We start from the raw sequence: 17,732 nt of genomic DNA on the forward strand, positions 1-17,732 counted from the left end.
TCCTCCTCCGCGATGGACAGCGCCAGAGCGGCCCGCATGTCCGGGTCGTCGTCCTCCTCCGGCTTCGGCACCTTGCGGCGCGAGTTGCGCCAATGTCGCGCCAACGCGGCCGGCCTATCCGATGTAGAGACCGCCGCGGTGTCCGGACAACGCCCTCAACGCCGGTGCAAGATGGCTGCTGCTGCTGGCCTCACCGTCGTTGGCACCGGGAGCAAAAGCCCTCTTTGGAGCCATGGCAGCGGTTGCGAGCGTGTGGGGGAGGTGGACCACGAGTGGGGAAGTGGACTGGACAGCGGTAGTTCCCTCTCAGTCCACTTTTAATAGGACGCACGCCTCCCACCGACAGCTGGGCTTAGGGAGGCGGGCATGCGGACGTGCGAGGACGTCGCGTGCTATCCGCGGCCACGCAAACCTGGCCTACATTTGGGATGGGTTTGGGTCGTCCCGGACACTGTGGCCATCCACATTTGCGATACATGACCGCGTTGGACTGCGTTTTTGTCCGTTTTAACCTATCCGAACGCGCGGACGCGGGGTGGGTCGCCGCGTTGAAGATGCCCTAATGCTGCGTGCATCGTGCTCTTTGGAAAAAAAATCTTATTTTCTAACCTGCATCTAACATACAACTCCTTTTTCTTATTGATATATATATTGCACGTATACAATCTCTTATTTTTTGTTTAACATGGAAGCAAATCGGTTCCTTCACGCTGAGTCTTTCATTTTCTGTATACAATCATTGAACGTGTAAATCGAAAGGGTATGTAATTTTTTTTCTTGGAGACTGCCTTTTGACGTTAGATATAATGGATCAATTCGGTTTTTCTACCTAAGTAATAAAGGTGGGTCCACTAACGTGTCAGCCAGGTACGTTTAAAATAATAGGTGCATGCACATGTTACGCAACAACGTAAAATCCTAGCCGCAAATTTTAGATCTAACTGACAAAATAATTAGAATGATGTGGCTTAATATGATGTCTCTATTTTAAAACACCGTATTGTGCTTTTAGTATATAATAGATATGTCAAGTAATGTGTGGTGCCTTGGAGATATCGAAAGAAATTCTTAATTCCCAACCAATTGTGTCGGTGGATCCAATGGCACTGAGATATGGAACTTCAAGTCCCAACATCCGTTCTACATCATCCCGTGGTTTGAGTGAATCTTTCTCTAGATTGAACAACCGGCATGGGAGATGGATATGACTTGTCCATTTTAAGTTTCTCCAATATTTATAATATAGGCAACTTGGTGTACCATAATACTTGAGTGAAGTAGCTCGACTTGTAATTTCAAGCACTGTTTGGATTTCACCAAATCCTTCATCTCAAATTCCATCTTTTGGATGATCACGTGCTTTGTTATTGCAAGAGTAATCTTTGTGTATGACAAACACACATGGGTAATCATCATCGTAGGAGTAGTCCTTGTGTATAAGGAACTCACTACATCGGTTGTACCAAAATATAGCGACAACAATAATCCATGTTGTGACTTATTAATTTTACACTATACATGTTGCATTTGCATTTCGATTGGGATTGTGGTTCCATCGGGAACCATACATGTCCAAATCTAGTGATCCACATCGATATGTAGTCACTACATCTATCAACTGCATAGATAGATGATTTTGTATTGCCGATGATATAATGTATCGGAAATAGGATTTCACTCGCATCTGGAGATTAGGTCTCGGATCTCTGCGTAAATCCGACCTTGTGCTACAAGCCTTGCTTTCTCACCACCTTGTTATGTCATTCCGTTGCTGGAAGAGAATATATTGAACCGCATACGGAATTCATTTGGAGGAGCGAGGCTAATTCTGATTGGATTGCATCCTTCGATTTCGATTGTTTCAGTCCGAGCAAGTGGTTTACACTATGCCATGGCCATGGTCTTTGGATCTGAATCATTGTGAAGGATGTTTGCAATCATACAAGTGAAATATTGTCGACATTTGTAGGCTTTAATCATATGATTCTCCAGAATTGATATAGTTGGAGGAAATCTCAAACACCCATGATGACTCTTCGTGATTTCCCGATACGCGTGAGTCCGAATTGTTCAGGATCCTATGATTTAGTCATGTCATCGTTGTCTAAATATTGCAGATGAACTCAGAACATACATAATGTAAGCATGGGTTGGAAAGCGTCACTAGAACCAGTATCCTAGGGTCATCCACATATTGGGAGAGATGGATGAGGGAATAATATCAGTGCCAACTATTTGAAAGATCAGGATGCCTGGCGTCTTGAACGTTTGCATATACTCATACAATATGAGCACATGTTTTCTCAAAAAATTATATATGTTCATTCTTGGATGATTAAGACGTGAACCGAGATATGGACGGAATCTGCAAAGCTGCTGAAATGTAGTGTTTTCTTCTGAACAATAGCGTAGTCAAATTCACATAATGGATAATCCTCTTTACAATGTACTATTTTAATTTCGATATGATTAGAGTTAGTGTGCAAATAAGTGTTTGAATCATAGTTTTTTCCTTGCTATTTTCTTACATAGTACTTTGTGAATTAAGTCACGGATATTTTGTATTTCGCACGCTCCAACTGTGACCACTAAGCGTATCTTAAATCATTAATACATAGCACGATGGTGGCCATAATTTGTCCAACTGCAAAGTAGTTCAAGGGTGATGTGCAGCTAGTAACAACTATAGGTGGATAGGTTAGCTCTATGTTGACATGACAGTGCGAGAGACGTGTCTTTCTCCCGGGGCCTCCGGTGCACGGTTTAGCTCTGATTCTATGCGTTTCGTTACCTGCAGCTTACAAAAGCTTGATGACACACACGAATTTGAATGCACCAGATGAAATTCTGATTAAAACATGCACGGAACATCCCGTCGCGCTCACACAACAGGCGATACAGAGAACATATGGCTGCAGGAGATGATATAGTCTCATTTGCCATAAGTCTCGCTAAAACTAATGCTCCCTTGTAAAACTCTCGGCACATCTCGCTATATAGTTATTTAACTCCATCAGAAGCACTTGGCGAATGGCGATGGAAACAATTTTTACATACACGCCGACGCCGGTGTCGATCGTAAGTTCGGCACTCGCCATAGGAAAATGATTAGATCCCCCCGGGGGATCGGACGTTGGCAACCCCCGCCTCCTGGTGACGACACGCGTCCGCGGGGCTCACAGGTGAGCAGGTGAGTTGCCTTATCTCTTCCCAGCCTCACGTTCCTCTTCATCCTCTTCTCTGTGCCTTTTCCGGTCATGGCATGGAGAAGAAACCGCCGCCGCCGCTTCTCCCCCCCACCCGCCGCCGTCGATTCCCTCAGCCAGTCGCCGCCCAATCGTGTGCCGCTCCTCCGTCGCCGGTGTGCCCCACGCTCAGGCATAGCTCTCCCCACGACGCGCCGCCACCGCCACCACGGCTCCGCAACTCCTCCGCCGCCCACGGCCGTGATGCTCCTCCGACGGCCCCACGACTTCGTGCTGCTCCACCGCCGCCCCTAGCACCATGCTGCTCCTCCGCCGCACCCAGGACCGTGCTGCTCCTCCGGTGGCCCCATGACCGCTCCTCCGCCGCCATGCCTACAGCCAGGCACGAGCACAACACCACCGACCCGACGAGGCCGTGCATCGCGAACTGCAACTCCACCTTCAGTATGAGGCACCAGTCCCATGCTCGCCCCGTGGCTGCCCCTTCGTCATGGATTTTCTGCAGGTCATGGAGCGGTCGATGCAAAGTTTTTTTTGTTTTGCTACGAGCGGTGGCTGCCGGAGCTGCAAACGTTACACGGGGTGCTGCTGCTAAGGGTGGGCGCCAGTGCTACCGGCGGTCGACGATGCTGCTGTGTAGCCCAATTCGAGATGCTACTAGTGGCTGTCACTGGTGCTACCAACCGAGAGCGCCGATGCTACAGGCGGTCGCCGCCGATGCTACCAGCGCTGTCTCCATCTCGCGCTCCTCTGCTTTGTTAGGAGTTTTGCTGCCTTAGGCCTGCGGTGTTGCTACCTGCGGAGGCGGGTTTTGCTACCAACGTAGGTCATTTGTGCTACATTTTTAGCAGTGGTTTTGCTACAATATGTTTGATATGGGGTCTCCGGTGAGGTTTTCGGCGATGTCTCCGGCGACTTTTCCGTTGATGTCTCCGACGATATCTGTATATTTGGTACAATAGCTTTTTTTTTTTTGCTACAAACTCTCCGGCGAGGTCTCCGGCGAGTCTCCGGCGAGCTCAGTCTTTTTATTTGATTTCGTGGCTGAACCGTTTTTTGCTACAATGTAGCAAAAGCGGGTTATTTTTTTGCTGCCGGGAGGTATTTTTTGCTGCATCCAGTAAAAGCAGATCTGGCCGTTTAAGATGGCCGATCCGACGGCTGGGGACCCGGGGGCTGAGAAATCAGATCCCCCGGGGGACGCCCAGCACTGTCCCTCGCCATATGCGTGCGCATATCTGCCTGCAACCCCCATCCCTTCTTGAATCCTCAGTCCTCACAGACTGGCACCGATCACTGAGCTGCGAGGGTGAACACGCCGACGCCGACTTTACTTGGCCACTCACATGCACAAGTATGGGAGCAAACGGGCTACACTATACCTCACTTGATGTTCATGCATGCTTATCCTCTGGCAGCTAGTTTGACTTCCCACTCAGTCTACTCCCATCTTCTCAACCACTGGGCGACGCGGCAGCTCTTCAATGCACCGTTCGCTCCATCCGCCAACTAACTGCTAGCGAGAGCATGCCGGCCACATGAAACCACGACCACCTTGCCCCCTGCATTCCGTAATCTATGCACCATGCATGCACCACCGACGCACGATCTCTCTGGTTCCTATAAATACCAGTGGGCAGCAGGGCTGCAAGAACCATCCCGACGAGCGACCATGGCTACCACTACCAGGCGCACCGTGTTGCTCCTCCTCCTGCTCGGCATTGCCACACAGCTGAGCTCTGTGGCTCTCGCTGGATTTGGCCGTGGCCCCTTTGGCCGTGATCGTGGCTGTCGCCACGGTCGCTGCCGCGGCGGCGGCCTAGGTGGAGGCGGTGGTTTTGGGGGTGGCGGAGGAGGTGGCTTGGGTGGAGGCGGTGGTTTTGGTGGTGGCGGAGGAGGTGGCTTGGGTGGTGGAGGTGGTCTTGGTGGAGGAAAGGGCGGTGGTTTTGGAGCTGGAGGTGGAGCGGGCGGAGGTTCCGGTGGTGGACTTGGAGGAGGAGGAGGAGGAGGGTTCGGTGGAGGAGGTGGTGCCGGGGGAGGTCTCGGAGGTGGCCATGGTGGTGGTTTCGGTGGTGGGGCGGGAGCTGGAGGAGGAGCCGGTGGTGGGCTAGGCGGTGGCGCCGGACATGGTGGCGGCTTTGGAGCTGGCGGTGGTGCAGGTGGTGGTGCGGGCGGTGGAGCTGGTGGTGGAGGCGGATTTGGTGGCGGCGGCGGTGCCGGTGGAGGTCTCGGAGGTGGGCATGGTGCTGGCGGTGGCTTCGGTGGTGGGGCAGGAGCAGGTGGTGGTGCCGGCGGTGGAGCTGGTGGTGGAGGAGGATTTGGTGGCGGCGGCGGTCTGGGAGGAGGAAGTGGTGGCGGGCTTGGAGGTGGTCATGGTGGAGGTTTTGGAGGAGGTGCTGGTGCAGGTGGTGGAGCCGGCGGCGGCGGCGGTCTGGGAGGAGGAAGTGGTGGCGGGCTTGGAGGTGGTCATGGTGGAGGTTTTGGTGGAGGTGCCGGTGCAGGTGGTGGAGCCGGTGGTGGCGTCGGCGGAGGTGGCGGATTTGGTGGAGGCGGAGGCTTTGGCGGCGGTGGCGGTGCAGGAGTAGGTGGCGGACATGGCGGTAGTTTTGGGGCAGGCGCTGGTGCCGGTGGTGGTGCTGGAGGAGGTGCCGGCGGCGGTGGTGGATTCGGTGGAGGTGGTGGCGGTGGCCGCGTTTGAGAAGCTTCATTATACGAACCAAAGTCTTAATTCTTGTATTTCAACGCAGTGCTCGATTCTTGTATGAAATAAAAACAATATATGAACGCTAAACTTTGTTTCTTTTCCATAATAAGACCGTTGTTGTTTGTTTCCCCCCAAATTTCCATTCTTATATTGTTTTGCTTAGCGACCGCAAGGGATGAAATTATATATGTACTGAAAATCAAGTTTGATGTCTAATGTTTCTCCAGAACGACCTTGCAAATAATCCACCATTTCAAACTCAAAAGAGATGTTTGAATATGATCTCTTTTGAGCCATTCACCTATAATATAAGGGATTTGATAGTTCTCATCTAGCTAAGAACTAAGTGCGTGCTCAGTTAAGTCCTACATCGTTTGATTGCATCGTGATTCGTGCATATGAGTTGCAACTGGGTTTAACTGAAAAAAATTATCCACGTCGTTCGATTAGCTTCGTGATTCGTGCTAGTTATCAGTTGCAACATGAGTTGCAATCGAGAGTTGTTGACATCATCTAACTGAGTAGTTCTCAGTCGACTGAGAAATATAAAGGTCCAGACAGAAGCTGTAGCATGTCATCATTATATTTAGACATCTAGCATCATAAATTGGTGTATAGTCCCACTTAATTCAAAGGAAAATTCTTCCGAAAACTATCAGTTGACACTATGAAGAATCAGGACTTATCGTTGAACCTTGCATCCTCAAGGGCAAGCAATAATTAACAACTTCGTGTTTAACCTGCTCCCGAGCAAAAAAAAGGAATGTATAATTGACACTCGGCTGATTTTCAATTTGTCATACGTAATTTTTTCTTCCGATCATAAGATGGCATGTGGCATGGAGGGAAAGAAATCATATGTTCCATTTAGATGAAGGCACTTGGCTGATATTCAATTCGTCATAAGTCACCTTTTCGTCTAGTTATAAAATGAGATGTGGAAGGGAGAAAAAAAATCACATGATCCGTTTAGATGAAGCAACTAATGAGTTTCATACGCATTGGTTCAATTCGCTACCCATAATTAGCAATAAACAAAAGGATGAAACGAGGCAAAGTCCAATTTATATCATTTCAAGCCTGAAATTACAGTGTTGTTTTTTCCGAAGTTACATGTTTCAGATCATGTATATAGTAGTGTAATGGATTGTAACTTGCTACGTAGAGTACATGTAAAAAAATAGACGAAAATTTAGTCTAAATGATTTCAAAACTAAATTTACAAGGCTGTTTGCTCAACCTTACATGTTTCAGATCTTGTAGATGCTAGTGTAATGGGTTGTAAGTTTTGGCGCATAAGAATTTGGCGAAAAAAATGCGAGTGAAATCCATCGGCTAATGCGAACTATAGTACGTCCGTCCAAAGAGATAGTTATGCTCGGGGACAGATAAAGGCTATTAGCCATACGAACAGAATGATCATCCATGTTCAGGAATAGATGAAGGCTATCAGACCTTCAGGGAGAACGTTCCAGCCTGTGTAGGCTTACGAAAATAATCATAACGACCTTTCCATTGCTGCCTAATCAGTACGACAAAAAATGCGACCGATGGCAAAAAAAATAATCAGTCGACAGCCATTTATTAAATCCCTGTAATTACCATGTATATAAATACAATGTAAGGACCGAGTAACTTATTTGCAGAAAAACTTTTGTGTGTACCGTTGTAATGCTCATGTATATATACACTGTAAAATCCTAGTAATTTATGTGTTGAATTTTTTTTGTATGCACCATTGTAATTCTCATGTGTATATAATGTAAGAACTTGATAATTTACGTGTATAAAAAATAATACATACCACTTTAATTCTCAGGTATATACAATGTAAAAACCTAGTAAAATCTCAAAGACACAAAAAAACCCATTCCATGAAACAAAGACTGACACAAAAATAGCCAAAAGTTACCCGCTTTCTCTTAGTGCAAAGAAAAGAGCGGGCGAAGCAAAAACCAACCGGGGTGTATTTGGACGGACGAAAAACCTGTTAACGTTTATAACTTTTGACCTCATCGGAGGGAAGTATTGCTCAACCTTGGGGAGGTTAGAGGGTATTCTTCTTAAAAATCATGACCATGGTCTTTCAAAGAATATTATATTGACAGTACAATGTCATGTGTTCCTCTCAGAAAAATCAAACCCAAACGCACAAGCAACTATCTGAAGTAAGTGGGTGCTTCAAGGTATATAGTAGGCAATGTCTACTATGTCGAATTTGCTCTTCGCTTGCATTTTCTATTGGTCCGGCTGTTCATGGCTTAATCTTTCAACTAACAATATAAGGAGGGATCTTTCAAGTCAGTATGGGATCGTTGCACCTGAAACATCAACAACATCAACTTCATTCAAGGAATATTGCAACTGCGTGTGGCCTAGTTGCAACCTAGTGGGGATGGCTACAACTAAACAACCGAGTGTTACCAACCATGCCTTATCTAGTTACCACCCAGTATGAAATGACTGGAACTAAAACACCATCATCAGCAACTCATCACATGGGCGCATCAACTATAGCCTAAACGAGATGGCTACAACAAAAACACAACCAAAAACAATTTATTTCGAGCAAGTATAGCAACCGTGTCTTCTCCAATTGCAACCCATCAGTATGAGATGGGTGTAAATAAAACACTACCACCATCAACTCATCATAGGAGCGCAACAGTTTTATATAGCATGCACCAAATGTAACCCATTTCGGGGATAGATTGTGAACTTGCACAAGTTGACGATGTGGGTATAGCCCAGTGGTTGGGGTCGCAGTAGCGCACCCCAACGACCAGAGTTCGATCCCTGTCACGGATGAATTTCTAGAATTATCACGCCATGTCCCGCTTCTATTGTATCAGTAGTGTCTAGTTCCTCCTAGATATTGTTTCTTTTTTTTTGAACTTGCACATGTTTTCATGAAATTGCATATCGTTGATGTATGTTGCCGATCGTTGTTCTTGTACAATATTATGAAGTTGCTGGCTGTTGTTGCTAAGTTGAGTATCTTGGAAACTAAGTTGTGTTGCCACAACACTAGAGTTGATTTACCAATAGTACCAAGTCAGATAGTATCACTGTTGTGAAGTTGTGGACCGTTTGCACTTGAGTTGCAGAGTAATTGTTATTAAATTGTATTTTCATTGCTATTAATAAGATGTCGATTTCAGAAACCAAGTTGGCAATGATATTAGAAAATATAGTAGGTGTCTCAGTACTAAGAAGTTGCTGGCAAATGAGTATCTCATAAGCTAAGCTGGCTACATACTATAAAAATATAGTGTACAAAACTTTTTGTATGAAGTTGCTTTGCCATAACACTAGAGTTGCTTTTCTGAAGAATTTTTTACTCTAAACTTACACAAATGAGATCTAGCTCTAAAGAGCTCATCACAAGAGTACCAATGGTAAAAGTGGATCATAATTTCGATACACGGTTAAGATATAGGGATTTTTTTATTTTTCCCACGTAGAATTAAATGTAGACCATCCATGCTATTTTCTTTCTTTGTATAGTGTGTTTGTCTATCCGGCCTCCGTTTGCCAACTAGGTGCATCCACTTGTTTGTCATTGTTTAACTACTATTAGATGTCACATTTTGAAATTTTTTTAAAAAAAATGTGAAATAAATCATGGACATTGTTTATGTTATATGTTGTGTATCTGTAAAAAGTTGTGTCAAAATATAACCATACCTAACATGTGCAAAAAAGATTGAGAACACATAAATGAATAGTGTCCTATATTATTTAGACATGATTTGTTGTTTTTTGCAGGTCACATATTGTCATATTTTTTAATGAAACTTCATAAGTATACAAGATGCAGCATTTTTTCGATAAAGGAGCATTGCCCCAGCCTCTGCATCAATAGATGCACACAGCTTGCTTTATTAAAATCAAAGTATAAAGTCAAAAAAAGATCCATCATCACTTATTACACTCATGGAAACGATAGGATCGATATATGAATCAACCAACTAAAAATACGGCTAACAGAAAAGCTATGCGTTTGCTATTCTATTAAGATGCCGCCACCCAGTAGTCTGGAAAAAGAAGTCGTGAGCAACCACTAGCATCCGGTTGCATCCAATAACCATATCCTCCCGCTACTCCACCGGGAGAAGGAAAACCCATTGCTGGATTGAATGAGCAGCCCGCCGGATAACCTGCAAAAAATTAGTCCCACTTTGTTTGTTAAAGATAATATCATTTCTAGTCCTCCAGATAGCCCAATAAATGGCCAAAACACCAATTCTAATCTTCAGTTTATCAATTTTTGTCACACCATTAAGCCATCTACCAAACATATTAGTAATATTAGCTGGTGGCGGAATATTATAAGTAAGGTACATCATACATCAAATTATCTTCACAAAAGGGCAATGTAAGAACAAATGATTAACGGTTTCAGTGGAATCACAAAACCAACACTTTTGACATCCTTTCCACTTTCGTTTAGCCAAATTATCCTTAGTTAAAAATACTTTATTACTAAGGAACCACATAAATTTTTTAATTTTCAACGGGATTTTTAATTTCCATAGATACTTACGAAGATACACAGTATGCCCATTCATCCAATCAAGGTACATAGACTTGACTGTAAACAGACCCGAATCAGTAAGCTTCCAAATAAACTTATCTGGTTCAGTAGTTTAGGTAATTGTAATTAATCTTTGGCATAGATGTAACCATTGCAACCACTTATTGTCATTCAGACCTCTTCTAAAAGAAATATTGGTAGGTTCAGTAGCAAGCACAGTTGAGATTAACACATTCTTATGTTGAACAATATTATATAGGGCCGGATATTGATGGGACAACCGAGTATCACCCAGCCATACATCCTTCCAGAACCTAACAGATGTCCCGTCCCCCACTCTAAAATAACCCCTCTTGAAAAAGTCATCTTTAACATGCATGAGACCCTTCCAAAAAGGTGAATCTGTCGGTTTGACTTCGACTTGTGCTGGCGTTTTATTTTTAAGATACTTGTTACATAAGAGCTGCTGCCACATACCCTCTTCTGAAAGAAGTTTAAACAACCATTTGCTCAGAAGGCATTTGTTCTTTAATGCTAATACCTCAATAGCCAACCTGCCCTGATCTTTTGGTCTACACAAAATATTCCACTTAGACAGTCTATATTTTTTCTTGTGCTCATCGGATTGCCAGAAAAAATTTGATCTATAAAAATCTAACCTCTTCCTCACCCCAATTGGAATTTCCAAGAATGAAAGCATAAACCAAGATGCAGCATAATCTAGGTTTACAATTTTATTTTAGAATCTTTAAAAACGTGTAAGTGTGACATAAAAAATGGATTCTCTGCAGCAACGTGGGATTCACACGTCTACGGGTAAGGGCATCTCCAACGGGGCGACCCATCCCGCGCCCGCGCGTCCGGATGGGTCCAGCCGGACAAAAACCCGGCCCAACGTGGAGACGCACCGCAAAAGCGGACGGCCGCGACGTCTGGAACGACGCAAACCCGGCCCAAATCTGGGCCGGGTTTGCGTGGCCGCGGATGGCACGCGGCGTCCTCGCGTGTCCACCCTGTCCGCGTGGCTGGCCCACCTGTCGGTGCCCCAGTCCTATTAAACGTGGATTGGGGAAGGGGACTGTCCCTATCCAGTCCCCACTTTCCACTCCGGCCGCACGCGCGAGCTCGAAGCTTCCGCGCCGCCATGGCCCCGAAGCGCGAGTTCGAGCCGTCCGCCAACGACCACGAGGCCGGCAGCCGCCGGCAAGTCGCGCCGCCGGCGTTCACAATGGGGCCGCCGGCGCCTCCCGGACGCGAGCGGATCTACGTCACCGTAGCGGTGGCGCGGATGTTCCGGGACGCCGGCGTCCCAATGCCGTGGGGGACGTGCACCTCCCCCACGGCCGGCACCTGAGCCCAGATCGGGTTCCGGTGCCGCCCATCCCTGGCTCCGGCCGCGCCCGCTTCGCCGAGATCCGGAGGCGCCGAGCTCAGCTGCCGGCGGACCTCCAGCAGGACCCCGCGTACGGTGACGCAAGTCCCAACTGGGACTTGTGGTTCGAGGTGGAGCACGATGCGCGCCGGCGCACATGCTTCACATCCGCGACGGCGCGGCCTCGCGCACAGCCAGGCACACCTGCTAGGCGGGCTGGCCTCCGCCCCTGCGGCCTCTACATCAACGAGCCCGCGCCCCAGCCCCAGCCGCAGCCGCAGCCGCAGCCCCAGGAGGAGGAGAACGACCCGGAGCTGCAGGCGGCGCTCGCGGCGTCCCGCGAGCAGCGAGGACCTCGACGAGGCTGGCCAAATGGCCGCACCTCGCCGAGGCGCTGCGCGCCTCCGCGCTCGGAGGAGGCGGCCGGGAAGGCCCGTGGAGGACGCCCAGGCGGAGGCGTGGGCCTTCCTCGAGCTGGCGCGCCGTCAGGAGGAGGCTACGCGTCAGGCGGCGCTCCGGGAGGAGGAGGAGCGCCGGGCCGCGCGCCTGGCGGAGGAGGAGCGCCTGGCCACGCAGGCCGCAGCGGAGGAGCAGCTCCGGCTGGAGTCCGCGCGGAGGGCACGGCTGCGCAGGCCGGCGAGCCCGCCGAACCCGCACTCCCCCTGGGAAAGGGCGCGAGTGGGAGCCCCGGCCGGAGTCGCCGGTGCCCTCCGGCGTGTCGAGCCGGAACAGCGCGTCGCCGCCGGGGGCGTCGTCGTCATCGACGCCGACGATGACGAGTACTACCGGGAGTAGTATCGCCGGCGGCCACCGTGCTCGCAAACCCTGTCTAGGGTTTTTTTAGTTTAAAGCCCATATAGGGCTTTCTTTTGTGTAAAAATTGCCCAAAATAGGGCTAAGTTTAATTAACCACTACTTTAATGTTATTTTTGGCAGTTTTCCTTTTTTATTTTTATTTTTGTTATTTTAATTACATATGCGGTGCGTCCGCGCGTTGGGCGCAGCGTGCGACGCAAACGGACACGCGGACGCGGGCCGCTGTCCGGGTGTCCGTTCGGCCACCCAAACGGCCCAAAACGGACGGCCCAGCGCGTCCGTTTGGATCGCGCGGTTGGAGATGCCCTAAGATCCTTTACTTAAGAAGCTGTCCGTAGGTACAGTATTATTGAAGTGTAAATCATAGCCAGAATAAGATGACTTGAGTATGAAATGATACTATTCTCATACAGGATTGCTTAGCTCGACCCATGCCTAGCAGCTAACTATCGCATCCACTGCAAAAGTCAACCCCGTTGACCGCATTCTGGTATGAGAGCTCTCCCTGAATCAACGATGGGAATGGCAGATACTACAGAAAGTCCTCTTTGCGAGGTGCCTCTGTCAAAGGCACAATACTACTCCTAGACTCCTAGTAGGTCAAGCCGGTAGATGGAAGCCTTCAGTTCAGCCGTAACGAATTAACTCAAGCTGCTACCGACCAGTAGCCAACGCATGCAATCGTGAATCGACCGACGCCGATCGACATGAGATCGAATGCAATGAGCCAATGATCGGGCGCATAAATGCATTTGTCGACCATCTACCGGCTAAATGATCTGACACAAGGCAGCGGCTGACCCACGGTATCGTCTCGTTCCATCAACCGCATCCATTCATGCTTGTCGTTAGACTTTGTCAATTCAAGATCGAGATGCCAACCATCAATGTTTGAATGTGTGGCGAGCGTTCGCAGCATTACTTGCAATTGCAAAACGTGAGCGTGACTGATAATGCATCTGAGTGAAATACTATAATGCTGACAGAAAATACTCAGCTCTCTAATACTCCTAGCCAGCTAGTTTTAAGCTGCTACTGGCGTACTTAGTTCTCTAATACTACTTTGTAGCTCTCTGATACTCCAAGCTAGTTTTAAGCTGCTACTGCACACTCTACTGTTCTAAGCTATTACTCGCACATGCGCTGTAGCAGTCAGCGGGGAACAATGGTGCAAGAACACCATTGATCCCTTAATGCTCTCCTTACTACTCACCTGCCCCCCACGCGGCAACCCACAACCAATTAAGAGTAGACTTCATTCCATCGCATCGTTCTCCCTTCAGCTCCACCAGCTGCCTATATAAACACACACACAAGGCTTCCTCCTCCCAGTGCAAACCAGACCACCAAACCAGCACCCAAACAAGAAGTTCATTACAGTGGTGAGAGACAAGGCGCCCATGTTCTAATCATTTCTTCATTAGCTAGTGTTGCTGATTGCACCCAGCATTCGTCCCGGACGGCAATGGCTGTCCGCCTCAAGAGGCCTCTTTGTGTTATCCTCGTCGCCTTCCTCTGCTTGATATGCTTGGTTCATGCTGACTTCGACGATGATGAGCCACCATATGGGCGTGGAGGGTTTGGCCGTGGACCGGGCTACGGTCATGGGCCGAGGGGCTATGGCCGTGGACCTAAATTTGGCCGTGGGCCGTTCGGCCGTGATTGTCGCTTTGGTAGGTGCCGTGGTGGCGGTGGAGGCTTTGGGGGTGGAGGCGGTGGTGGCCTTGGTGGAGGTGGTGGGATTGGTGGTGGAGGAGGTGGTGGTCTTGGTGGAGGCGGTGGAGTTGGCGGCGGGGGTGGCCTTGGTGGAGGTGGTGGTTTAGGAGGAGGCGGCGGTCTTGGTGGAGGTGGTGGCGGTCTTGGTGGAGGTGGTGGAGTCGGCGGTGGTGGCGGACTTGGTGGAGGTGGTGGTGTTGGCGGTGGGGGAGGTGGTGGTTTAGGAGGTGGCAGCGGAATTGGAGGGGGAGGAGGTAAAGGTGGTGGATTTGGTGGTGGAGTTGGAGGTGGAGGTGGTCTTGGTGGCGGAGGTGGTGGTGGCTTTGGGGGTGGAGGTGGCAGCGGGATTGGTGGTGGAGGTGGTAAAGGTGGTGGGTTTGGAGCCGGCGGAGGTGTCGGTAGTGGAGCCGGCGGAGGAGGAGGTCTTGGCGGTGGTGGTGGAGGCGGAATGGGTGGAGGTGGTGGGCTTGGAGGCGGTGGAGGCCAAGGTGGAGGTTTTGGAGCGGGTGGCGGCATGGGAGGTGGAGCTGGTGGAGGCGGTGGCCTTGGTGGTGGTGGAGGTGGAGGCATGGGAGGTGGTGGAGGAGGTGGGCTTGGAGGCGGTGGAGGCCAAGGTGGAGGTTTTGGAGCGGGTGGCGGCATGGGAGGTGGAGCTGGTGGAGGCGGTGGCCTTGGTGGTGGTGGAGGTGGTGGCATGGGAGGTGGTGGCGGAGGTGGGCTTGGAGGCGGTGGAGGCCAAGGTGGAGGTTTTGGAGCAGGTGGTGGCATGGGAGGTGGAGCTGGTGGAGGCGGTGGCCTTGGTGGTGGCGGGGGTGGTGGCATGGGTAGCGGTGGAGGAGGTGGGATGGGAGGTGGTGCCGGTGGTGGATTTGGTAGTGGTGCGGGAGGAGGCCTAGGTCATGGTGCTGGTCTTGGTGGTGGCATGGGAGGTGGTGGTGGTCTTGGTGGAGGAGGTGGAGGGGGGCTCGGTGGTGGTGGTGGATCCGGCAACGGGTTAGGTGGTGGCGTCGGAGGAGGACTTGGGCATGGTGGTGGGCTCGGAAAGGGAGTTGGTCTCGGCGGAGGTGGAGGCGGCGGCATTGGTATTGGTATTGGTGTGGGTATTGGTGTTGGGCTAGGTGCAGGAGCCGGAGGTGGGACAGGAGCTGGTGGTGGTGCTGGCGGCGGTGGACGTTAATTTTACAACTAGACTTGCATAAAAGAGCTAAAGGGTACTACAGATGTTTGTGCTCTTGGACAGTACTCGCATCTGCTTATGTGGTTTGTCTTTGTTAGGGATCGATACGATTGGTTATTTTCCCCTTCGATTATTCTGTATGTAGGCATTGCTCAAATGAGCCTAAGCTATGGCAGAGTCGGACACTCGATCAAACTATTTGTAATAAATATTGATGTAAAAGAGATGGAAATTAATGCATATGACATATATCATTCAAGTGTACAATTTCATGACCTGGTTCATGTACAATCTGATATATGGACATGTGACCAGGTTCGTTTGCAATGTGATCGTTAGGTTCCTTTGTAATGTGATGATTTTTTTTGAGGGCTAGTAACCTGATGATTATGCTCGACCACAATTGGAGGATACGGAGGGGAATGGGTTGTTTCTGCCTTTCTCGGGTGCTATCATATTATTCAAGCTCGGTCTTTATAGTTTTTGCTTTCTCTAGGAGGACTTCAATTTTCTGAATCTGAGATGTTCATCTTTCGCTTTGCACTTTCGGAAGTAACTTGAATGGACGATCGGGAGAAAGGCTACATATGAATGAACAGGCCAACAGCTCCGGAACGAGGCATCCAAAGTCACGAGCATTATTTTAACGTTGATTAATGGGGTAAGATTCCCTAAAGGGAGACACATCCTGTGGCTTCTGGGTTATTCAATATATTCGAGAGAGGAGTCTCGTTGACCACTATTATCGGGTTCGCCAAAAAATAGTGTCTTAACTTCCGTGCTGACATGAAAACTCCATAAGCTAGCTTCTGATATTGCGGGCAGGAGCGGAGCGCCCATTCTGGCGAGGTCTGGCATATGCCAGAGCTAAAATCTGTGGCGAGTACATGTACCACTTGTTATTTCTCTACCAGGACCAGCGCCATGTGCATGTATTTGGGCTAATCTCTCGCATGTGAATAACAGAACAAACTAGTCCACCGAACAGGTATGGGGCCTTGGTGGGCCTTAAAATTTATTAGGTGGAGAGGCCACTTAACATGTTAGCCAGTCTCACAAAAAAAAAAATCCTTAACATATTGTTAGCCAGTTAGCCTCAATACAGAGGTTGTTCCTGATCGATCGGATCGATCGATCGCAAGGCATCGTGAGACGAAAACAGTTAGAAAATAAGGTGACGAGTTTCTGCTAGCGGGCGGCGCTACAGTGGCCGCTGGTGGCTCGAGGAGAGGACGATCGGGCAGAAAATAAAGATTATCGCAAGGGACTGTGATTGACATGGCGCCTCAGAAGAAGATTATCAAGGTTAGCGGCATGTGTAGAATAAAAGTTACGAGTCTTCAGTCTTTAATAATTCAGTGGTGAGTTGGTGTGCAAAATTTATTTCGTGAGGTACTTTTTGCATACATAAGTTTGTGTTAGTTCTTGTAGGAGCTGATTGTAGGTGTTGATTATATTTTGTGTTACAAATTCTAGGGATATATTCAACACTTCTATTTTTAGTCATATGTATTGCTTCTGCTTTGTCGTTTCCGCCATACCAAAAATTTAGTTCGTCCTCCGCCACTGATTGCGGGTATCGCTGTTTAGATGGTGATAAAACTTTGCTAAGGAAATATATTGGCCGTTGAACCCCATGAATCTTCCCTTCTTCTTATCGTTCTACCACGAGGACTCGTATCGACCACCCGAGGTGTGGCCACAATATATAACAGCAGCGGTTCTTTTTCTTGTGGTGCCACCAGCTGGTGGTGTCGAGATAGTTCGCTTCAGATGCTCGAATGCTCTGTCTGCTTCCTCATTCCACTCGATTTTTTCCCCTTGCTTGATTAGCGCGTAAAAGGGCAGCGCTTTTTCTCCCAACCTGGTGACGAACCTGCTCAAAGTTGCGACACGTCCAGTCAGCTGCTGTATCTCCTTGAGCTTGGTTGGTTTTCTCATCGTCAAGATAGCATGTATTTTCTTGGGGTTGGCCTCGATTCCCCTGGCGGACACTAAGTATCCGAGGAGTTCTCCCGCAGGAACACCAAATGAACATTTTGTCGGGTTCAGCTCGAGGCGAAACTTGTCGAGGTTGTCGAATGTTTTCTTGAGATCATCGATCAGGGATGATCCTTGCTTTGTTGTTATGACGACGTCGTCGATGTACACTTGAACGTTTTTTCCAATATGCGTGGCCAAGCACTTCTGCATCATCCGCTAGT

General features: G+C 48.8%; 1 protein-coding gene across 1 annotated transcript; it reads right to left on the reverse strand.

The window, feature by feature from the left end:
- Positions 1-3,318: 3,318 nt before the first annotated feature.
- Positions 3,319-17,469, reverse strand: LOC124672599 (basic proline-rich protein-like). The gene is made up of 4 exons (XM_047208809.1): positions 17,405-17,469; positions 14,326-15,243; positions 5,034-5,247; positions 3,319-3,705 (listed from the first exon to the last, which is right to left on the reverse strand). Exons 1-4 carry the CDS (start codon positions 17,467-17,469, stop codon positions 3,319-3,321), a joined length of 1,584 nt encoding a protein of 527 aa, XP_047064765.1.
- Between the last annotated feature and the right edge of the window lie 263 nt (positions 17,470-17,732).

This window comes from Lolium rigidum, chromosome 7 (genome assembly GCF_022539505.1).
Source record: "Lolium rigidum isolate FL_2022 chromosome 7, APGP_CSIRO_Lrig_0.1, whole genome shotgun sequence".
NCBI classification, from domain to species: domain Eukaryota; kingdom Viridiplantae; phylum Streptophyta; class Magnoliopsida; order Poales; family Poaceae; genus Lolium; species Lolium rigidum.

Bases quoted from the DNA above. Each gene is read 5' to 3' on its own strand.
- LOC124672599 (XM_047208809.1), bottom strand. From the start codon at position 17,469: ATGAGAAAACCAACCAAGCTCAAGGAGATACAGCAGCTGACTGGACGT. The intron at 15,244-17,404 runs GTTCGTCACCAG...ACCATGACCTAG, and splicing joins CGTGTCGCAACTTTGAGCAG to GCCTCCTCCCGCACCACTAC. The intron at 3,706-5,033 runs CCACCTAGGCCG...CATGACCTGCAG, and splicing joins CACCCCCAAAACCACCGCCT to AAAATCCATGACGAAGGGGC.